This window comes from Ambystoma mexicanum, chromosome 13, assembly GCF_040938575.1.
Source record: "Ambystoma mexicanum isolate Mex_15411 chromosome 13, UKY_AmexF1_1, whole genome shotgun sequence".
Taxonomy (NCBI): Eukaryota; Metazoa; Chordata; class Amphibia; order Caudata; family Ambystomatidae; genus Ambystoma; species Ambystoma mexicanum.
The window spans coordinates 784265708-784289698 of record NC_090938.1 but is presented as its reverse complement, the minus strand read 5'-3'; the positions used below and the strand labels follow the sequence as shown (position 1 = coordinate 784289698).

Genomic DNA, 23991 nt, shown 5'->3' with positions numbered 1-23991 from the left:
TTATTTATAACATTTGTGTGAAGCCCAAACCCAAGGGTATCACAGCGTTTGTACAGAATAATCAGTTCTGAACGCAGTAAAAGTCAGAAGGTATGGGCAAGAGAGGGGGAAGGGAGAGCAGGTAAGAGTGGAGTCTCATTTAGCCTGGAAGCTAAAGGATTTATAAAGAATAAGTTTAAACCCTCTGCTGACCATCACTGTTGGTCTTTAGCTTCTAGAGTGTCCGGTGAGAGCCTTAAACATACTTAAACAAACAGGAATAGGTTCAAGTCTGTTATGTTAAAAGAGCATTTCACCGTGAGGTGCAGGGGGAATCTGGAGATCCATGTTTTAAGCTATCCCATTTTGACACTAGTTTATTAAGTGTTTCCTTATTGTTTCTAGATTAGTTCTCTAGTACCTATAGGCATTCATCCAACCGAACTGATAGTATTGCGACTCTTTGCAAAACGGTTCTTGGGTGGTGCATTGCATCATTGCTAGAAATCCCTAAACAATCTGCTTTTGCTTCCAAATTCCCGCATCCGGACTGAAAAGGATTCATTTTATGTGGACCAATATCATCCCCTGGTGTTTGGTCTAATACCATGTCCAGCATATGCAGTGGGTAAACGGGGAGTACCAACAGATTGGTGGGTCGTGGGGATTCACAACTGTGTATGCTACTTGGCATGGGAGGCGGACCAACTACATGAAGGGTAGATCCACCATTTTGGATCTTGATTCTCAACTGGTTTTCTGATCTGTGGGGTGATGATGTTGTGAATGAAGTGACAGTCTCGGTAAGTGTGAGTCTTGGTTTCTCTCATTGTGCAAACTCCTTGACTCTGGATTTCACAGGACGCAATCTAAAACTGCATCTTTTATGAGCCGGCTCAGAGATATGTGCAAGTGTGTATTTCGGTCTGCAGCCCTGCTGGTGAAGAACATGTTTAATTTCCTGACGGGTCTGCCGAGAATGGGCTGGACCTTACTTGCAACAGATGGCTTGTTTTATTAAAGGGACCAGGCCTGCTAAATCAGCCCATGGATATAAAATTGTCTTACTTCTAACATCACCCAGGTTTGATGGATCCCCCAGGCTTGGGGGAAACTCAGGGGAGATTTAATTAGGAACACTTTTCATAAGAGGGTCACTGGGGTTGTTGTCCGTTGTGTGACCGTTGCCTGCCAAGTGACTGGGAACAAGGGAGGGTGACCAAGGGATCCTCCCCATACTCCATCCAGATCCTTCATCCACTGACTTGGCGAGGTACCCAGCCCCCTTTGTAATCCTCAAGGCCATCAAGGGGACATTGCCACAGTACCTTTTGCATTTATCACATGTGGGTTACAATTGCAGTGCACCTAGAGATCTTCAAACTTAATTCGCACATCATCATCATCTAACAAAGAACTCCCAGAAATGTTCAGCTACCAAACTGTTAAGCAGGGGAAGTGGTTTTGGGTGTGCACTTGATTATTTTAACCAACTTGAGGAACTGCCCTTGGTATCAAACAATTACCTACAAAAGACATCTGTGTGTTTGTCTATATTCTGGTATTGTGATCTATACTGACTGATTTATACCTTTCAATATCCTTCATCAAGAGGTGCAGAATTTTCTAGAATGACTAGAAATGTCATAGTATGTATCTTGCTCTATCAACACATCCTTCCTGAGTTTTAAATGGAAGAAGCTATTACAGACAGTCTTAAAATTAAAATGCAGGTTAATCAGATACACACTACCATTTGAAATTGATTCATCTGCTGTATCACAATCCTGATCACTTGAACTGATTGTACCTTAGGGTCAGAGTCGGATGCCACTGTTGTAAGTGCTAGATGGGAACTTTCCTTGGCCTTTGGTCACTAAAACATGGCATTTAATTTAGGGAAAAATGACAAAATTAAGATTTAGGTGTGGCAGTTTGTATTTGTTGCCTTGATAATAAATAGCGCATATGTAAATGGATCGTAATTGGAAACATGCCGCTTGCCCAATTAACTCAACAGAAATTGATCCTTACATTCCATCTAAATGTGGGTTTTCCTGATGCAATGTAATGCTGGGCACTTTCATTCTAATTGTCCGGTTTTGTAAATATATCTTTCCAAATGTAGGAAGTAGTTCCACCCTTTTGTTTGACAGATTTTGTGTAATTGCTGCGTTTCCCACCACCTAGATCTTTTTCATCAAATGCATTTTGTGACAACTAAATACAATAAGAAAATGAGTTTTTAATCTCCTAATAAAGACTACTAGACCAATGACCGCAGCTATTATTGTGCTTTATTGTTGTTGGTGAATGTTGGAGCGCTGTGCTTTTCTCTCCGGTCGATCATGAGCCTGCAGGAAGATGGATTTCTTCTTTGCCAGATGGTCTGTAGCCAGATTGAAGAACAACTTTGTGAACGTTCCAACTGCAAGAGAAAACCCAAAGTCTGAGGAAGCTACATCATATATTATGGTATCTCTGAAAGACAAATTAAGTTTGCCCTGGACAAAGGAGTAGTCTACATTTTCTAGCAATCTCCCAGCTTCTGTCCCCAAACTCAAATCTTGTGGAAGAAATAGCACAAATTCACCCATTTCATAAGGATTGTTCACATCCCTCTTGTGTAAATATCTATTTTGGGAATGAGGGATACATTCTGGAAAAATACATTCTGTGAATTGAGGACAATTCTCTTTGTTAGGAAGACACGTTGTGATGGCAGGCTCTATTCATGTTTGATGCCTGAAAATAGATTACACCTTTTTCTACATGTTTGTGAAATGTCTGATCTTGTGTTTTTTAGAAAACAGGTAAAAACAAAAGTTTCCCCAAGTAGGTACACTCTTGGGCATAGGTACAAGGCTAGTGCAAAGGAGTCAGGAGCTAACCGTCTACTTTGCTTTTTCTATGGTAACCGGGCAACAGTCTCATTTCTCAGCGACAGTCCACAGGCCTGCAGTGGCACTAACTAAAAGACAGGGGAAAGAACCGGGTTAACAGGCATAGTACTGTGTCAGAGTTACCTATATGAGATGACATAGGACCTATCAATGTTCTTTTCAGAAGGTTGCAAACAGTCATGGTGATCTGCTGTTCAGTTTTGTCTCCAGGCCGCAGAAATCCAGGCAGCCAGCCAATGCCCTCAAAATTACATTCATTTCTTGGCATCTCCAACTTTTAAGCCGAAACCTAATCAACAGATGAAAGGCAAGATATACAGACCTCATTAAAAGATATGTAGTTTATCGGCCAAAGAAAGGCTTCATCACACACCTGGGGAGAGAGAGGGGCTACCACTACATCCTCAACCAACAATGTTCAATCATCTGTAACACTAGAAGCCACAGTGCACCCTCTTTTAACACAAAGTGTGTTCTCCACAGTCTGTGCAAAGTGTTAAAGGCCTACAGCTTTGTGTGTCTAATATGAATGTCAATAGTCTTTAATACTGTACAAGTAACTTCCATAGTAGTCTCCCACTGCCAAATGTTGTGCGCAAGTAGGGAAATTGTGCCCCCGCATAGGATAAGAGAAGGATGAGAGCCAGTCAAAACAAGCTGAACCAAAATTATTGATGAAGCTTGATAGGAAATGCAGGAAGATGGCGTACTGCTTGGATGTGTATACAATCTAAGGAGTTGACTTTAATAACAAGACGCGGATACGTAAGCAACCACTAGGGTGAAAAATGCTAGAGGTGAAAATAACTAGGTGGAAGAATATTGGTAATTAAATAGCTGATATTCGTAGTAGGTGTGTAGATGGATGCAGATGTCAGATGGGCTTGAGATGGGTTCAAGCATTCTTTCAAGCTTGGAGGTGTGTTTGTGGAAATGGAAAGAAAAGGCATGGGGAGGGAGGAGGCCCAAAATCTGCTTGTCCCGTTGGAAAGTGACTAATCTGTGGAAATGTCAGTGAAGTCTGAGAAAGTACACTGTGGCAGAGCGCATGCATAGTCGTAGCCTATTGACCAGCACAAACCTTTCAAAATAGGTAGAATTGCCTTAAAACTGTGAAAATGCTAATAAGTGTGATCCACAATAGACTGCCAGACACCAGTAGCAAGAGATGTGGGGATTTTGGTGTGTAAGTGTCGTATGTTTAAGCAGACATTAAACAAAAAGAACTGCCACCGTTTTGCATATAGTCTCAAAGGTGTCTGCTACAAAGACTTGTTTGCTCATCGAACAACAGTGTAGTAGAGGCAGATGTTGGCGAGTACGAGGAAATAACTGAGCAAACTCTCCTGAACTCAGGGAATCGAGCACAGGGGTGAAAGAAAGCACTGCACACTTATTTCCAGCTCCCCTTTTGGCTGTTCAACAGTTCTCAAGACTGATACCTTACAGAAAGGGACCGGGCATGCAAGACACAACATAACACATTTACATTTTTTTAAGAGATGTGGAGAGGGGTCTAGATGCTAAATAGAAAGAGCTACCCACCTGTAAGCACGGCATTACATCACAAGTGTATTCCCCATCGTTCATAACCAAAATACTCTTTGCCTGGTGGAGATACATACTTAATATGAATCTCCCATCTCCTGAGGTTGAGTGGATTGCTTCCAGATTAAAGCCCAGATCGAGCTGTAAGCGACTCATTCTGTGTCTGCCATACAGAAGTGAGAGGACATAAGAGGCCATCGGGCCTAGGTTATAAGTAAACAGAATGTCCTGAATCCTTTCCAACGCGGGGAAGACTCAGGCTTCATCTGTATTCAATATGAAACGGATGAAAGTCAGGCTTCGAGAAGCAGTCAAAGGCACTTTCCTTGGGTTGACCGACTCAACTACAGCAGAACATCTAGCAGTATTCTCATAGCATCAGATATCTCCCATGGTCGGGGGCCCAGACCATCCAGTAACCCAAATACAGGTACATTTTCACTCCCTTGGCCACGATGAGCTGCCTAAGCTGCAATCAAATGGCTGAACACTCTGGAAGCTACGTTAAACCCAAAGGTGGGCACTACTGAAACTATCTGTCCCCATGGAAGAAGCAAAGGAACCGGTCTTGAGGATCCCAGATTGGAACATGGAAAGATCCACTGCCAAGAGCCATTGGCCCTGCTGGAATAATCATCTGGACCTCTGTAGAGGTTAAAGTGGGAAAGATCCAGGATGGTGCATAGTCCCATCTGGTTGAGTTTGAGCACCGTAAATAATCCGGAGAAAAAGCCTGCTCTGTGTTGAAGAGGAACCTCTTCCACTGCCATGAGGTCCAGCAACTTCTAGATCTCCTGGATCTTTCCTCTGCTTTTGACACGGTCAACCACGCTAACCATCTCCGTGGCAACCTGGACATCACAGATCAGGCCCTAGCCTGGTTGACCTCCTTCCTCCTGGATCGACCCTGCCAGGTCCAACTTTAGTCATTTCTCTCCACCACCTCTCTTTCTATACATGTGGTGTTCCCCAGGGCTCCAGCTTCTCACCCTGGCTTTTTAACGTCTACTTGGCATCCCAGGCCCACCTCATCTCTACCTTCTCTTCTAACTTTCAGTGTTATGCGGATGACACTCAACTCTCCTTCAGGCTCCTCTAAGCCTCTTCTCGCTCGTTCATTCCTGACTGTACCTGCGATTTAGGAATGCTGCGCCTCCAACGATCTCTGCCTTAATGCCAGTAAGACTAAGATCCTTCTCATTGGGACCCCTGCTCCCGCTTTCACTCTGGCCGCCCTCCTTGAGCCCTCTTCTTGCAGCTACCGGGAGCCAGGGGAGAGATTTCAGAGCTGGAGAGATATGATCCCATGTCTTGAACATGCATGCACTCACATGTATACATGGGGGTCTTGAGGGAAATGGGTTTTGGGACAGTTGGGGTACATGATGACTATAAAGATTTGTGTGCCGGATATAAAGATTTGTGTGCTGCAAAGTCCTCCCGTAAATTGGAATTGTGCAGGAGCCTGAGCTGACTGGATGACCTCTGTGTGACTGGGAAAGCTGGTTTAGCAAGGTTGAAGTCTGATAAAGGCCAGCGAGCAGCTGCAACAATATTGGATGGTCAGTTACAGGCAAGCTCAGGGTTTTTTCAACTTAGCATTATTGTGGAAAGGAGATGCAATCTTTTTAAGTACATGGGAGCCTGTTATTCATTGTCCAGATAAGTCCCGCTATCTCTTTGTGACCAAGTAAACCTGCGGTGAACAGACACCTAAGGGCAGATTCGACTAATACTTTATGGGTTTCGATTATTTTCTTAGGTCGTGTCCAGAAGCCATGCGTGTTGAATTAGTAGTTGTTTATATTAGAGTGAAACCAGGGCGACAGCAAGTCGGGGCAAGTAAGATATTTATCGCCAGTTCAATGGGAACTTTCTTCCCCTCCCCATATCGTTAGTGTCTTTGCAAACCATGTGCATCCCGTCCAGGGTTAGAGATTCCAGGCCAGCTGGAACTTGTAATTAATTATGTTTATATGTGACTGTGTACCTACCACAGAAGTATCCCAGAAAAGGGGTGTGCTACTAGGCCTTTTGTCATTCAGATCGTGCAAGGGAGAGGAGAAGTTCCAGGGTGTCAGGGGGGGTGAGTGCAATAGCCAAAGCTCAGTAAAGTGACAACGGTTCTGAGCAAGTGCTAGGAGGCAGGGGACTGTAGGGTTGCAGATACGGCACGCTAGCCCAGAGGCAGTGCAATGGGCTACTGGTCGTGTAGGAGCCTGCTGCCCATTAAGGTTCAGAGGGTGGCCAGGTAACCATTTAGTGCAGCAAACGGGTCATCAGTAGGGGAGAGAGAAAGTGGAAGGGGGGTCTTGAGATCCTTCTGGAACCTTAGGTGGTCCTGCTCAAGTCTGAGAGGGGCAGGGAGACTGTTCCAGAGGGAGGCGCCAGCCGAGGAGAGAGATCTACCCCCGCACTCTCTCCTGGAGAAGCGTATGACCCTCAGGCAACTTCTTGGCGCTTACGCGGCAGTCCATACCTATATTGCATTTATATTTCATCAGCGGTTTTGACATTAATCTTGCTGCACGCATGCTGATCTAAAATGTATCAATTTTAACACAAAAAGTAACATCTCATTTTCATTAACTATGCTAGATACACATAAAATTGCAACATCGCGCCACCTTTGCTGTTCCACCAGTCACCAATATGGCACGCGCAACGTGAACCCCTCTTTCTCACTGGGAGCTTTATCGACCACCCCAACACCTGGGCGAACCCAAGAGGAGTGCAACCCTGCTGCTTCTTTCTGTAGGTCAGTGGTGACCCATCAGGTTGCCTCGCAGAATACTTTTGAAAGCCTTTGAATCAAAGAAATCTGGATCTAGCCTTCCCCTGCTAGGATAGCAAGGGCTTTAAGTGTACAAATTGAGCAGGGATTCTGGCCCCTCCCTTGGCTAACACCTTGCGCTGCCCCTGATGAGCAGAAGTACCAGCAAGCCACTGAGCACAGTACCTAAGCATGTTGGAGTGAGATTTGAGGTGTCCCTCAGCCTGCCAACCAATATACCAAAGATGATATGTGCGAATGCAGCCCTCACATTTCAAGCAGCCCTTTCTCTGAACCAAAGTTACTGCTGCTGATAACCCTTAGCATGTAGCTTGTAGCAAGTGGAGTTACCAAACTGCCCCTTTCCCACATCTGCCAATTCGCATATGCTGGTTTTGTTGCACGAGTGACAATGTATCTATTTGCGACAGAAAGGGAAAGAGATTGACAGTGGCAATGTGAGATTGTGAAATGGTACCAGTCTGAAAGAGGCCAGTGCTAAGGGCTGCAGGTTGTTTTGCCTTTTAAATCCTACTGCCCCCATCCTCTGACAAAGTGACCCCCCTCCAAGATATACCTTATACTACACACACAAATCCCCACAAACAGGCACCACAGGCCTAGAGATTAGCACAACACTAATTGAACCATAATTAAGCTCTACTCTAGCCCAATCACACTCTGACATCAAAGGGTCACCACACCCAAAACGCCATGGGCTTTTATGGAAAACATACCCTAGGTTTATCTGCCAAGCTCACATGAAGCAGTTTGGCACAACGGATCAGGGTACTACCGACCTGCACCCATTAATAAATACCACAGGTTTCTCATCTGCCTCTCACGTTGTCCCACTGATAGCCCCTTTTTTTCTTAGGGAACGTGCAGCAATACCAACAAAAGCAGAAGGGTGCTTTGCCAGACCACTTTTGTTTCATTACTTACATTATCATCAATGCACCATCTCCCTTACTCAAGCCACTAAATCACATATTTTTCTATGACCCCTAGATTTCCTGTGACTCGTTTTTTGGGGACTGAAACACTATAGATGTAATCCTTGTTTCCTAAAATTATTAGTATACATCCTGCTCCCATCAGCCATAAATGTTGTCAAGCTTTGTTTGCCATCTGTTTTAACTCTAGCATTTCCACTAGATCAATAGCTTTAGAGGCGAGTATGTGCAATTAATGTATCCCATAAGGCAGATTTATAATGCTCCGATTATTTATGTATGGCTCATCTGCACCTTGGAATACCTGCACAAAGGTCAACATACAGTTCTCATTCACACATATGTTGTACTTTTATAAGAAATGGTAAATAGGTGAAGGGGAAACCCCTAACAGTAGTGCGTATGTGCTGTTGGGTTCCTTCCATGCATTATTCCACATCTGTAAGCCAAATTACAAAAAAGACAAAATAACCATTACACCGTACTACTTAAAACTGTAAATGCCACTTGCCACTAATGCATGGTAGGCAGCGCTTACAATGAATTCCGTACAAATCCATTGATTTTACAATACCACAAACTTGTATGCTAGCGTAAAACCAAGCATTTGAAGGCGAAGGAGGAATGCACAGCAAAAATGTGAAGTCATGCTCCTACAACCACTCCAAAATCCTTGAGTTTAAAAGGTGCAAAAGGCTTACATTTGTTTTTACACCTCACTTTTACATTACAGGGCTTGCTAAATAACCTCCATATAGTATTATTAGTAATGTTGACAATACATTTCTACACTTCTGCGGCCTCATCTGCAAATACTGTCATGTATTCCTGCAGTGGTTTGTATGTTTTCCATCTTATCCCCCTGGCCATATCCAGATCATTGGAAGTTGAAACATTAGCAACAATGCCATCTTCTGTTACTATAGACTCATCTAAGTTAGCTGTGGCATCACTGTTTTTTTTATCCACTGGGCATTTTCGTTCTTATCGGGTGCCACACTGATGTAATGAAGTGGCCTATAATTTGCACTCTAAATCTTTCTACCATTGTCCCAATCAAATGTTCTCATGTGACCTTGTCCCCCGTCCCCTTTAAACCTTTTCATTTTTCAGTGGCGATGTGCACCACCTCCCTCTTAGTTTGCGACATTGTGTCTGTCAGCAGAAATAGATTGCACTTTTCTCTCCGCGATCAATTCTTTTCACATGTTCAGGAAAATATAATATAAACACTATGATGGAACTGCAGATTTCCCAACAATTCAACTTCATAAACTTCTTGTAATGGAACTTTCCTCAATGCCTTTGAGTATCAGAGTGATAATACTACTTATTAGGGCATTTTCTGTGATGCTACATATGATGTCAATGCATATACAAAGTAGCGGGCCTGCACATCTGTTGCTGAACAGGACCTCACAAATCATACAAGCACGCTGCTTTGCAGGTTCCAGTGCACACTATGCAGCTGCAATGCGAGGAGCAATCTCAAGTAGGCGTGTTAGTTGTGGATTTCTTAAAATTTCTGGTTAGCAAATATTCGAATTGATGCAGTTAACTAAAGGGCCTCGGAAAACAATGCCTTGCACTCGTGCAAGATTATTTTAAGTACTTTCTTCAGGTTGTGTATACATTTAATTGCAGACAAGGCACCTTAAACAAACCCCATCAATACCAGCACTGTGCTCAGTTTTGAACATGTCTGATCCCATAGCACACCCATTGTCCTAGGGCATCCCTAGTGAAGGTCCACAGTAAAATGATATCCTTATACCCAGATAAAGCTCGCAAAATTGCCACCCATCATGGCATGTGCAAACACCAGAGACTTCATGTTCTCCGGGGAGTTTAATTCTCTTAGTCCTCACCTATATCATGCTTTCATCTGTTTTTTCGCCCCTGCATTCTTCTTCTCATCATTTCCTTTGTAGACAGGCAAAAAATAACCTTGCGCTGAGTAGATGTATTTTTTCGCAATACAGATCCATTTTAATTGATGACGATACAGAAGGCAAATGTGTGTGCCCGACATTCATGTATTCTTTTGTTGGTTTGGAAGAAAGTGAAATACAGCAGGACTGCACAACTGTGTTCTTTGCATAGCACGAGTTCGTATTCAGAGCGAAAGGACTCAAAATAAGGAGGGAAAAAAAAATTGTTACCACGTAGCATCAATTGATGGAAGGGTGAAAGGGAGAACGAGTTCTTTAAATACCAATAGCAGAAGGACTAGAAATCCTGATAACAGCAAGGCTGGCAATCGTTCGAGAGATAGAAGAAGTCGGAGCGTTATCCTGAGAGCAGGTACTGTAAACGGGTGCTCTTTGGAAAAACAGAGGGACTTGTTGGGTGTAATAAGTGGTGGGTTACTGATATTTGAGGGGATGGCAGAAAAGCCAGTAATCCCACTAACAGGTAGGTTGTTGGTATTTGAAGGGATTGCAAAGGGTGGAAATTTTTAGAGATAAAAGGTGGGATACAGAGCTTGAAAAGACAGTATGTGACATAAGGAGAAAACCAAAAGCCATTGAAGATAGTAAAGGGTATCTGCAAAAGGTTCAAAGTTGGTACATAGCCCAGAATTAAACAAGGTATTCAATATTTCGGGAGATACTAATGGAAAATCAATCCCGAAACTCAAGAGGACAAAGCAAAACGATGTGGTAGTCTCTGAATACATGAGTTTTTGCAAAACCAGATCACATTGTTGCGTCAAATATTGCTCAAAGACTGGTCAAGGAGGCTTGGGCTAACTTTGGGGAAATCACAAGGGCAGCATGGTAGGCCCTACGTAGCTCACAAGCACTTTGTTAACCGAGGGACACATGGTGGTAAGCACTGCAAGTAACTGAGAATATGTAAAATCTGGAATGGTAGACTAGGGCACAATACACTTGGTACACGAGATAACGAGCAAGAAAAACTGAAGGCAGCAAGGTGGGGGAAGTACTGGGCCAAGCCCAACATTAAGCGCAAATCAAAGAAATCAGGGTGGGGGGAAAGAGAATGAGCAATTAGCATGGACACAAAACAATCACAGAGAATCTTGGGGGCATGTATCAAGAGGTTGGAGAACAGGAGCAGGTATAACATGAGGAAGGAGCAATGGGATAGGCATAACAGGGAGAGTACACATAAGGAGAAGTAGAGCCTGAGACGTTAGTGGGGAAGGGACATTTTGTGGGGAACGGCGGAGTTGTCCCATTTGCTGAGACAACAGGAAGGGGATAAGGAAAACCTGTGCAGAGACTGGAGGGTACAGCATTACTGGGTAGCGCAAAGCGGTTTATTTCTCCAGAAGTCATATTAGAGTGGTAAGCATCTAGCACCTTACAGTGGCAGTTATTTCATGAAACAATATTAGAGGGGCAGGTTGTTTCAAAGTTCCCCTTACAGAAATTCGCAGAGGGAACAGGAAATACACAATATGGGAAAACATTAGCAAAACATGCTTTTGAAGGGTCAGAATTCCCTGATGAGCCAGTGCAGTGGCAGGATTTTGCAGAGATATTAGATGGGTAGCAGGTGTGCTCTAAAGGGAGTCGTGAAACGCCAGTATTCAATGAGGAATCATTATAGGGGTAGCTAGTGCTTGGGCACAATAGAAAATGGTTAGCAACATCAGTAGAGATGTTGGAGTGGACAGTTGCCTCATTTGGAATATTACAATACCTGCCACTGTTGGAGCAACAGGCATTTCCTGCAAAGTTATTACAAGGGCGCATTTGCCCGGCGGACATGATTAATCGCTCAGAATCAAGTGGGATGACCTTTGGTGCTACTACTCGAGAAATACAAGGAATACCAGTGGCAGTATCAAATGTGAAGGCACTGCCTGGGTATAGACATGTAGAACCGTCATTCTTCGTCTGTAGATCAGAATGTCCATAGTTCCCTGCTGAGTTATTGGACTGCAATTTGACTCCGGGGGAGATATTGGATGTAATAGCATTTCCATGACCCACACGAGAAAGGCATGGGATATCTGAGGCCAGTGGGAGATTGAAAGGATTTCCAGGTGGTATAATGGAGCCGTTATTCCCTGTGCAGGCATCAAATGGTCCAGTATTGCCGGAAAAGTCGAGAAGGTCGGCATACTGCGTGCCAAAGGTAGCCCCGTTCATCCCCGAGCAGATGGAAGTGCGTGGCGCTGTCTCCGAGGTCATGCTGTTTCGCTTGGCGACGAGGAAACGGCAGGGCGCTCCTCGGTTGTTGTAATCCCATGAGGAGGAAGCGGGAGGTACTTCTCTGTTCCCGGAGGGCGATCTCTTCACATCCGTGTGGTAAGAGTTGCCAGGAGTTTCAGGGGAGGAGCGGGTGATCCACGAGGAGTCCTCTGATGGGTTGAGCGCCACTTCTTTCTCACGGGCGGCGGTTGGGGCCATGTCACGTGTGCGAGGGAGAGAGAAAAAGCGCGGGAAATGAGGTCTTGGCAAAACGGTAACGTTCGAGAATGCGCGACGGATGGGCGGGAGCTGCTCTGGAACAGAAAGGGAGGCGCTTGGAAGGAAGGAGCCCGCGCGCCCTAATCGAGGGTTCGGGCGGCGCTGCGCGCGAATGATAGCTCCGGCGCGCGCAGGTGGAACACGGGAGGGGACTCAACGGGGCTTGAAACCTACGGCCGCTCTCTTCCCCGGCCGCAGCTACGTCACGCGTGACGCACCCCTAGACGTGCGGTTCTTCTTTGTTCCAGTCCAGGGCCCTGTCATGAGGTAACAGTGAGTGGCTGGCGAGAGATGGCCAGAGATTTTCTCCGAGACAAATGGCAAGTTCATTAACCGTTTAATGGTCACACGGTGTAATTAGATGTTAATTGATGCCGGAAAACACAAAATATACTGGCTTTCTTTGCCTGGCCACCGGCACGCGCTCCAATGACAACACATGAACTTTGACACCCATTATCTTACATGAAGTGGGTAGAAATTGGCCAAAATGACCTTGCACTAATATTTAATGTATTTATTGTGTGAATTAGCCTCAGCAAGTGAAACTTTACACACATCAGTAAAAAACGAACATACTATCAATTCATACATACAAACGCAGAATATTTTTTAAAACACCAGCACAATGAAAAGAAGAAACAAAATCTTATGCATTTCCTAAACTTCCATACTATTAAAATAGTTTTGCAGACTCTATACTTTTTTTTTACAAAATTCCTCGTAGTAATCACCAGTTGATTAGAAGGCTCTAAGAGAAATTTCAACCACAGGATTTCCCATGAAAACAAAGGTCTGGATTTGAAAAATAGTTCAAACATTTCATTACACTGTTTAGAGAGGGCTGGACATTCTATTATTACATGCTTAATGGTTTCATTACAATTCTGGCATAGGCGGCATATCCGTAGTTCCTTTGCCAATCTGTTCCTTGAACCTGAGACATCATTAGTTAACAGCAGGTTTAACTTGACACAAAGCCAACATGAGAAAAAATTGTATATGTCTCGCGACAGTCCCTATTAGCAATCTAGGCATTTTTGAATAATTTCTTCTTAACCCTGGAAGATGTATTTTTCAGATCTTCCAACATTATTTCATTTGCTTCCAGAGTAGCCAAAACGCCTTGCATCCAGGTATTCAAAGAGGTGCAATTCCCGCATTAAAGACAGCGTTAAGGTGCACAAAAAGAGAAAAAGCTGGAGGGAACAAAATACTTCTAGCTAGCAAGATTCTACGCCTGGTAACCAAACCTTCTAAAGGAATAAGACCCAGGATATGGCGTAGCGCAGCCATTGGAGTACCTCTTGGAAGTATCAGCGCACGCTTCCATATGAATGACTCAACCTTTGGCCAGATTAGCCCCTCTTCTCGCACCTCTACTCCATAGTTCAATTTTGGAACCAAGATTTGTGGTACATTTTCACAACTGGTAGGAGGGAGAAACAACCATATTTCCTATCCAAAACACGTAATTTAGTTGCTAATGCAATAGCTTTGAGCTTCAGCGCCTGATTCGCTAAATCAAGAGACTTTTTTGCTTTTAAAACACCAAAGTATATAAATTCAGAAACCTCCTCCAATCTAGAACTATTCATGTACCACACCGGCTGAGGCCTATTTATGAGGGTCCTATGCCGATTTATAACAAGTATCTTAGACTTTGGCACATTAATGTCCAAGCCCAGATCCCCAAAATAATCAGCCACACTTTTTAAGGACCTTTGATGGCTTATTGGGGTACAGTCCATGTTCACAAGAAAAGAAAGAAGTGTTCACAAAATGATAAGTCAGGATGTTATGGCCAGGGTCTCCCTTCCCCACGTTTTAAGCACGGGACAAGGCAGGACTCTTGAGCAGAGCACAATCCTGGGCTTCTCTGGCACAAGTTCACAGTGCCTTCTACTATATCAGGGCCTTCTGTGCCCAAGTCTCTTCTCATGCAAAGTCTCTTGCTTCAGAGGGCCCGATATGCCAAAATAACAAAACAAAAGTTACTTCTGTTAACCTTCACATAGGGTGATTACCCTTCACCCTTGGATCCCCCCCACCCAGGCTCCAATCCTTCTCTCACTCGTTAGCCTCCCTCAATCAGGCTCAGACCAACCACTCACTGTGGACATCCCTCAGTCAGTTTCACACTTGTCGTCACAATGTTGTTCACTTAGCTTGTTCACAACTTTTCTCTTGACGTCCCTCAGTCGGGTTCACTACTGCCTTTCAATCACAGTCTCCTTATTTGTAATATTCCAAAGTCCCAATTACTTTTTACACAACCACCTAGGTTTATTTAGGACCCCCTCATCCGGGCTCAGACCTTCCACAGCACTTGCCAACTTTAAACAAAGACTTCCGAAGGGTGGTCACGTCTCGCTGGGTCACTCTGTTAGCCTATGGCAAGTGCGTGTTAATTCACAAAACCCCAGTTCACACAGCGTTCCCCTCTGCCGGGCGCAAACACCTGTTTCACAATTCCCTTAGTTGGGTTCACAATTTTATAATCATCAAAACATCTGCAACGTGTCAAGGACTTTCGATTGTACAAGGGGTTTGACTTGATCCTTGTATGACTACCTTGACACCTCACGTCAGCCTTCCCTATGGCACCTTGGTACTTGTAGTTTCTTTACCCTTTTAGTTCAACACAGTCTCTTGGTTCAGGAGAGGGGTACCAGCCAAAGACCTCAGAACAAGCGACCCACGTGGCGCCAGACCACTCTATCTCTGGTACCGTTTGTTCACAAAATACCTTTTGTATCTTAATCTTCTTAATGTTGCCACTGCAACCTTGAGCCTAACACTGCCCGGTCCACTATCAGGTTCTTCAGACTCACCAGCTGTGCTGAACACGGCGTTACTTTTGCTGCTGGAGTCAAGGACGGTATCACAATGGCAACCGCGTCTCCCCACCCTGGCTATCAGTGCAGGAGGGTTCCACTTACGGCTGACATACGACACACCATTCGCCAGCTGCGATTCCCAGTCTTATGTTTCTTTTGTCGGAGGCTTTGCAGGTCTGAGTTGAAAAGGGCAAGGGCAACTCCCTCCTTGCCGTCCTTTCAGGTCTCGCCGCCTTTCTCCTCTATTTGAACTGCTGCCCTGGAATAGCTGCTCCTTCGTGCGTACGATCTTGCTCAGAGTGTGCTCTTATGCTCTGCCTTTTATCCCTATGGGGAAGGGAAAGGGCTCTGGTATTAGTCTGTTTTCTTTCACGCTGTGAGAAAGTGTTCGTGTTGGAAAAGGGGGGGTAGAGTTTCTAAATATCCTACTGAGCAGGATGGGGAAAAGGTGTCATAAGGAAGGGAATAACATCTCACCCTTCGGTGACCCACTTCCACTCCCTGAAGACCCCCATACAGGTGGTCCTCCCGCACTTGTCCACCCCCAGGAAATGGATCTATTAGCGATGGCTGTGTCCTGGCCACCTGGATGACAGATCCCCGGGCACTAGTGAGTGAGACACCTTCAGGTGTCTCACAATACCGAAGGAAAGAATAGAAGCAAAAAGATCCAACCCTAGAATTAGAGAAGAAAGTAAAAGGGAGGAACCTGAAGGAAGCAGACCCCCCTATCTGCTTTTCATGTGGAGAAACTGGGCTTTTGGCCAGAAACTGTCCAGAAAATGTAAAAGAAAAACCTATGGAAATAGGCTGTTTCAAGGGGGAAGAGTGGGAAGAACCCAAAGATGATCTAGAGACCTTCAGCATATGTTTATGTCAGTCTTCAGCTGACTTCACATATGAAAAAGCTCGGGTGAATGGGAAACAAGTGAAGGCGTTAATTGACTCAGGTAGCAAGCAGACCGCCATAAGAGCTGCATTTGTCACAACAACAGACCTCGAGAACGCCACCCTACTTAGAGTTACCTGTGTACACAGGGACAATGAAATATACCAAATTAACATCAGGGGCAAGTGATGTTTAATATCTTAAGCCATCATTCCTGGACTCTCAGAGGAAGTCATTGTGAGTAGGGATTTCCCTACATTTTCCACTTTTTTGCAAAACACCCCAACTTCCTATAGAGAGTTTTCACCCCAGGACTGCTGGCACTCTAATTATTATTTTAAAACTCTTCAATAAGGGACTGGAAAAAGGCAGAACACCTTGAACCTCCCATAGGATATAAAGAACCCATAAAACCAGAGTCAACCCCTAGATACCAGTTCGTTGGCTATTTTCGAGAGACCAATAAAACCACCTCGCCTTTACATACACAGTCAAAGAAAAATCAGTGGAATATGTGAGAGTCCTTGGATATATCTCATCCATCTTCTTTCCCCATTCTTAACAAGGAAGGAACAGGACAAAGACCAGTGATATCCACCTTTGATAGGGGAAGGGTATGTGAGAAACCAGAAGGTGTCTCACCCGCTTGTCCCCGGGGATCTGTCATCCTGGTGGCCAGGACACGGCCATTGATTTTGGATCCAGTTCCTGGGGGTAGACCAGTGCAGGAGGATCACCTGGATGAGGGCTTCACGGGGGGTGGACGTGGGACACCGGAGGGTGGGACTCAGTATCCCCTTCCCAGTAACACCTTTTCCCCATCCTACCAGGTCGGATACATACGAATTCAAACCCCCGCCCCTTTTCTGACACAAACTCTTTCTCACTGACAGTTCACCGTGAGCGACAACGGACTAACACCAGAGCTGTGTACCTGATATGTCCCAACACCATGGACAGGCAAGGTCAGGCAATTACGGATTATTGCACACACCTGACTTCCATCACACTTCCCCACACAGATAAAAGGCAGAGCACGAAAGCAGAATCTGAGCAAGGCAAACCACACGAGGGAACAGCAGTTCCAAGGGGGCAATTTCATACAAGGGGGAAGACGGTGAGACCAGAGAGAGTCGCAAGGAGGGAAGCACCCGTGACCTCTAAAGACTGTTACTTTCATGAGGCTTGGAAAGTAAGAAACCAAAGACCAGGAACCAAGGCTGATCAAATGTGCAAAGTGGGGCACAGGTACCAGGGCTCTCCCGCATCGATAACCAAGGTGGGGAGGAGCAATTGCCGCTGTGGTACTGTCCTTGTCTATAACAACAAAGCAGTCTCAAAAAAGGCAGCACAGCCAGTGAGTCAGAGAGACTGATACCAAACCAGCTTGAGTTTTGAACCAAGGTTGCAACCGGCAACATTGTACAAATAGAACAGTGTGTGAGGCTTTTGTAAAGAGCGACACAGATATGAATGAAAGCCAAAAGGAATAATTGAACGCTATAATTGAACTTTGGAAGTTAAGAAAAGATACAATACACAGAGTGGTCCTGCGCCACGTGGGTGCTCAATCGAAAGTCTCTGCTAGGTATCCTACTGATGCTGGGTGTAAGAAAAGGAATACTGATTTCGAAGTGGTCATGCAACAGGTCTGGCTAAATGCTGTGCACATTCGAAAGTCTTTGATAGTTTAAAGTACATCCCAATTGGTCCGAGCCCGGCTGAGGGAGACTAATTGGCCAACAGAAAGGGATCTGAGCCCAACTGAGGGGGATCTGGGGTGAACCATGAGTCACCCGAGAGATAATTATCTGAACATTTGTTTTGGAAGGATCTGAACCCGACTGAGGGGGATCCAATGTAGAACTTTGGTTTCGGAAGGGATCTGAGCCCGGCTGACATGGATCCAGGGTGAACAGTAAGTCCCCCAAGTTGAATACTGGAAAAGGAAAAGAACGTTTTCGTTGTTGTTTTTGTGTACTAGACCCTCTGAGATAAGAGACTAACAAGAAGTAAAGAGACTTAAACACAGAAGGTCTGGAACTGTAAAATTGGAACTGTATCCTCATGCCGCATAAGCCACAGTGTGTGCTTTGCTCGAGTGAACCGCATTGTCCAGGCTGAAAACGTGGGGAAGAGAGGTCAGCGGACCAAACATCCTGACTTATCATTTTGTGAACACTTCTTTCTTTTTAATGAACATCACCCCACATTGTTTGTAAATGAGTAGTAAGGATTGGCAATAGTTTTTTTTATTATAGGCCCTTTTATGTTGACACGACTCCACTAGGACTGCATTATTATTATTTGATGGTCCTAGCTTGCTCCAATCTGTAGATTTAGGTTTAGATAGGCGTTTATTCCCACCCTTGTGAAGGTTTAATAAACACTCTTGAACTGTTGGTCACTTGTGTCTGTCTGCTTTACCTTTGATACCATGCCTTCCTTACAGGGGCATCGGATATCTATCCAGAATGGTTATTCTATTCAGGACTGTGTAGTCGATACAGGGACGCAACTCATCAGAGTTTTTCTCTGGAATGAAAAGAGAGAAGCCCCCGCCGGGGATGTGAATTCCGCAATCAGTCCGTTCTTAAGATGGATCTGCAAATACTGTTTCAAGGCTTGTTTCTCTTTCTCGGATAGAATATACATCTTGCCAAAAGGTAAAGGCTGTAAAGGAAGGAGATTAATAGCACAATCATCCCTACGATGATGTGGGTGTTCCGAATACTGTGGAAGGGTAAAAACATCAAGAAATTCTTCATATTCTTTAGGAATAGTACTGACCAGATCTACAACTGTAGTGGTTCTGTCAGGGATAGGCGGGGGTTACAAAACCCTACCAAACCCTCCCTCAAACAATGTTCTGCGCATTACTCCGATCCTAAAAACAAAAACCAGCAGTCCAGTTGATATAAGGGTTGTGCTGCCTTAACCAGGGTAAGCCCAAGATAACAGGGTAACAGTACCCTTAATAATATCAAAGATCAACTCTTCATGATGTGTGGTTATGGACATTCGAATGGGTAGGGTCTGTTCGCTTATACGTCCAGAGACAAGAGGGCTCCCATCCACGCCCTCTACTGGAATGGCCACGGCCTTCGTGAGGCAAGGCATTTCCTGGGTCAAAGCCCAATGGCGTTTCCCGATTTACCTTGTCTTTTTGAAGGGACTATAGGGCAGTCCTGCACTAGGTGGGCTTGGGATGCACATTACATGCAGAGACCCGAACTCCTTCGCCGATTCCATTCTTCTGGCGTTAAGGGGCCTCGAGTTGCTCCCAATTGCATTGTTTCTTCTGGTTCTAACCCTCTAGTTGGTGTGGTTCCATATGATAATATCCCCACAAAAATATCGCCATACAAACATTTCGCCATATTTTTGCAGCGATATTACCCCATGGAACCTGCGGGGGAAACCCCCGCAACCCCCATATATTTTAAAAGGGAGCGGGGGACACCCCCGCAATCCCCCCATCCATTTACCCCATAAATTATCCCCACCAAAAATATTGCATATGGCCGTTCCCGACGACCATATGTACGGCGATATTTTTGGTGGGGATAATATTACCTGATACCGTGGGTGTACTAGGGTGTCTCAAGATTGTTCTTGTAGGACGACTCTTCCTTCATTCTGCTCATCGCTCCTGGAGCCGGTAGTCCAACTGCATATTGAGGGAGATCATCTCTCCCAATGACCCTGCTCTATGTACTCTGGCAACCTCATCTTTCAGATCTTCGGCAAGACCACTTCTGAATAGGGTAATCAGTGCATCATCCGGCCATGCCATGTCTGAGGCTAATTGTTTAAACTGGGACATCCTACATACCCCGTTTGTAGTCCAACAACTTTTCTTGGAAAGACACTATGATCTCTCTTCTACCAAACATGGCTTTGAGACTAGCAACAAAAGCTGGGTAAGAATCTAGTATGGCATTATTAGTCGTTACTAGGGAAGTGGCCCAAGACAAAGCTAGCCCTGTCAGGTGGGAAACCATATAACCCACTCTGTCACTTTCAGTGGCAAAAAATGACAATTTAAACACAAATTGCACTTTGCAAGCATCTAGAAATTCTTTTAAGGAATGTGAGTTACCATCGAACTTCCCATCGGGTAAGGGACCTGGAGGCACCTCTGACATAATTGGTGGTCTAGCAGCTAACTGCTACCGTATGGTCATGTTTTCTTGTTTGAGCGCCTGGACTTCAAGGGAAAGAGATTGAACTGCTGAACTTGTTCCATAATGGGATAAAAGGTAGGTGTTGCTTGCTGTCAATAACTCATGAAACGCATTTAGCCTGATTGTGCCAGATAGCCTGATTGTGCCAATTAGCCAAATTTGTCAATAACTCATGAGACGCGTTGCAAATTGTCAAGAAAAGACTGACCTTTCAAATGCAGCATTGAGCGAAGCTGGTGAGTGTTTCCCCCTGAGCCCCAAATCCTCCACTCCCCCTAAATACAAAGAAGAGGAAGATGTGAAGCACCAGGGAAACCCTCTGGGGAAAAGAACCCTGCAGGCCAAATAGCGTGCGATGCGCAGATCGGTCTTCCTGGAAGCTGCCTATCTTGATGCGGAAATGTGGTTTGTCAGAGGCCTCAGTTCGCCCTGGAAGTCCCCTGCCAGGATGGGACACACAAGAGGGTAGTCAGTATGAGAGGAACAACTCCATTGGGGCAAGTTCCAGAAATCAGTCAGCGTACCTATGCTGCATGGTCTGGCGAATGGTGTAAGAGCATCAGAGCAAGAAAGCAGAGCAAGAAAATCACTGGGGAAGCCTAATGCATAGAAATATAGAACAGTGGGGTTAAAGAGGAAAAACAGGGTATAGATGATAAAGATAAAGAGGATTGAAAGGAAGAAGCCTAGTGAACGAACTCACTAAGCGTCTGAAGGAACAGAAGCGACACACTGTCTCAAGGGCAACCAACACCTAAATCTCCTTTGAGGAACAGGAACCAATGGCGTCAGCGGCAGGAAGCACGCTAAGCGTGCGAGAACTGCAGCAACCCTCTGCACTCCTGTCGCCAACTTGGGAGGAGGCAGAACGGAACGGATCAGCAGTCTCCCAACGGCGCCAGAGTGAATGTTGCCGTAGACGGGATGTGACAATATTTCACATTTAGCCTGATTGTGCCAGATAGCCTGATTATGCCAGTTAGTCATATTTTGCATTTTACCTTATTGGGCCAGTCAGGCAGATTTCGCATTTAGCCTGACTGTGTCAGTTAGCCTTATTGTGCCAAATAGCCATATTTCGCATTTAGACTGCTTGTACCAGATAGGCATTTTTCGCATTTAGCCTGATTGTGCTAGAGCCATTTTTTGCATATATCCTGATTGTGCCAGTTAGCCATATTCCACATTTAGCCTCATTGTGCCAGACAGCCTGGTTGTGCCACTTAGCCATATTTTGCATTAAGTCTCATTGTGCCAGATTGCCTGGTTGTGCCAGATAGATATATTTAGTATTTGGCCTGATTGTGCCAGTCAGCCATATTTTGCATTTAGCCTGATTGTACCAGTTAGCCATATTTTGGATTTAGCATGATTGTGCCAGATAGCCTGATTGCCTCAGTGGAACGAGAGGTGCGGCTTCGCACATTTGCTACGTTGCGCACTCCACGTTTGAGGGTCCATTCCTCTAGTCTGGAGGCAAGTGAATTGGTGTGTGGAATACAGGAGGACTACAGGAGTGCGGGCTAATGGCATTTGGGCACTCAAAGCCACTTAGTGCTTGAAGCCTTTTTTATAATTTCTCAGCCTGAGGGTGTGCGAAACTCTTTTGGAGTGGCTGCAGACTGCAGACACTTCAGAGACTGCAGTGTCTTATTGGTTGGTGGAAGTCCTCCTGGTCCCTGCGAGAGGCGGTAAGAGGCAGTGAGAGGCGGTGAGAGGCAGCTAAAAGGAAAAAAACGGTTTCAAATTGTGGGGTGCTCTTGAGCATTTTCTTAACCATGTCCTGCTTACTGCAGCATACTCTCCCTTATTTTCTCCCTCATGTTGGCCAAGTGACGAGGAGTGCTCTTGTTTGTTGTGTGCAGGCCCCGCTATGGTGTGGTGGTCGTAGCCATATCACCTATAACACCCTGGTTGTGGTCTAAAAGCTCCTCAACTGCTTTTCCCTGGCAGGTGGGGTTGGTGTGCTACCTGTGTGTTACCTGGGTGCTACCTGGGTGTGCTACTTGAACCCTCCTACTATCTGAACCCTCCTTGAACCCTCCTACACTTGCGTTTTGTCTTGGTTGTAGCCCTTGGCTGCTTGGTTGTAGCTCTGCGATGGTGATCCATTCGATATCTCGACCCAAAAGGGTGGGTCCCGGAAAGGTCAGGCAGAATAGCTCTCCATCGGATCCATCTGAATGATTGTATATCACAGGAGGAGGCAAACTCACACAGTCTACTATCAGGTGGGCTTTAAGAAGCCAGAAGGTGGCGTTGTCAGTACAGAGCCTATGAGCTAGTTAATCATCCTCTGCTACCCCCTATATTGTACGTGGAACATTCTCATGGGGTGGGCAAATCTGAAAGAGGCCAAAGTCCCGAGGGGACTTCGGTCGATGGTACGGTGCCTGGTCTGCTTCCACTGGAAATCATGAGGATGTCCCAGAGGGCCCAGGAGGCTAGGTTGGGCTCACCTGATCAAACCGAGGCACAGGTCAGGTCTTTGGATTCAGAAATGTGTTTTGTCTCTCCAATGACAATGTTAATGGTGGCCAGGCCTCCCCAGTTGTGGGTATGGATGAGGTTGAAGTCCTGACAAGGTCATATAGGCCAGTCTATGAGGTTCATGAGCATTTGCCTCGTGTGACGCTGGAGGCCCTTGAACGCTCTATTGATCGTCTTAAATTTAGAAAATTGTCAGCACCTGATGTCAGATTTGGTCGCTACAGATCAACAACCGGAGCAGGATGGATTTCTGCTGGACTATAGGGGGACTCTGCTGTGGTGACTGTGTTGCCTGTGATGGGCCACTGCTGCATGTAGATACTGCTTATCACTCTGTAACCAGTACTGGTGGCAATGATGCACAGAATGTTTTGGCTATCCCTGCAATCAGTGAAATTATCATTGAATGTGATAAGGCGCAGGAGAGGGGCTCTGCTGATGCTGGATCATTCCCATAGTTCTGTTGTAGGTAGTCCTGGTGGTAAGTTTGTGGGCCCTATTTCTGGGCCCGAACAGTCCAGTCTGGTCTCTGTTCCACATCGGGCTAGTTTACCATTGGGGTCAATCGGGGACTCTGGGGGGGAGGATGGACCTGACGCAAGTCTACATCAGGGGAGCCTTAAGCTCTGTGCCCTTTTCTCCCTTCTCCCCATTTATGGTAAATATTGCCCAGCGTTTACACGAATTGGAAAATGTAGTGTGGGAACAGAGTGAAGCGCCAAGGCATGGTAATGATTGTGTTGAGAAGTGTCTGAGCATCATCTCCAGTCTCCTAAATGGCTCCCATGTGTCCCTCAGCGTCTAGCGCTAGGAGCTTGGCCAATGCAAGGCAGCATATGGTGTACCAAGCTTCCCAGACTGTTGGGATCTGGAATGGAGACGCAAGTTGCACAGAAGCGCCAGTGGGGCCTCAGGAGAGAGCTAGTCTATTGTTGACAGTGAAAGGTGAGTCCAATGGGCAGTCTACTGGGCGCCCTCAAA

General features: G+C 45.4%; 1 protein-coding gene and 1 long non-coding RNA gene across 3 annotated transcripts in view; one reads left to right on the top strand and one right to left on the bottom strand.

Moving 5' to 3' along the window:
• Positions 1 to 2258: 2258 nt before the first annotated feature.
• On the bottom strand, positions 2259 to 12771 carry LOC138521953 (uncharacterized). 2 transcript variants are annotated; one of them, XM_069635136.1, is made up of 3 exons: positions 10028 to 12767; positions 3006 to 3171; positions 2259 to 2407 (listed from the first exon to the last, which is right to left on the bottom strand). In XM_069635136.1, the coding sequence occupies exon 1, from the start codon at positions 12542 to 12544 to the stop codon at positions 11507 to 11509; it is 1038 nt and encodes a 345-aa protein (XP_069491237.1). In that variant the 5' UTR covers positions 12545 to 12767; the 3' UTR covers positions 2259 to 2407; positions 3006 to 3171; positions 10028 to 11506. The 2 variants fall into 2 exon arrangements, with proteins under 2 accessions (XP_069491237.1, XP_069491238.1); XM_069635137.1 differs by lacking the exon at positions 3006 to 3171 and having other exon boundaries at positions 10028 to 12771.
• Positions 12749 to 23991, top strand: part of LOC138521954 (uncharacterized) — a 131223-nt gene continuing 119980 nt past the window's right edge. The window contains exon 1 of the long non-coding RNA XR_011283191.1: positions 12749 to 12871. This is a non-coding gene — a long non-coding RNA (uncharacterized lncRNA). The remainder of the gene's footprint in view (positions 12872 to 23991) is intronic.

Excerpts from the sequence above, each read along its gene's own strand:
- LOC138521953 (XM_069635137.1), bottom strand. The coding sequence starts at position 12,544 with ATGGCCCCAACCGCCGCCCGTGAGAAAGAAGTGGCGCTCAACCCATCA.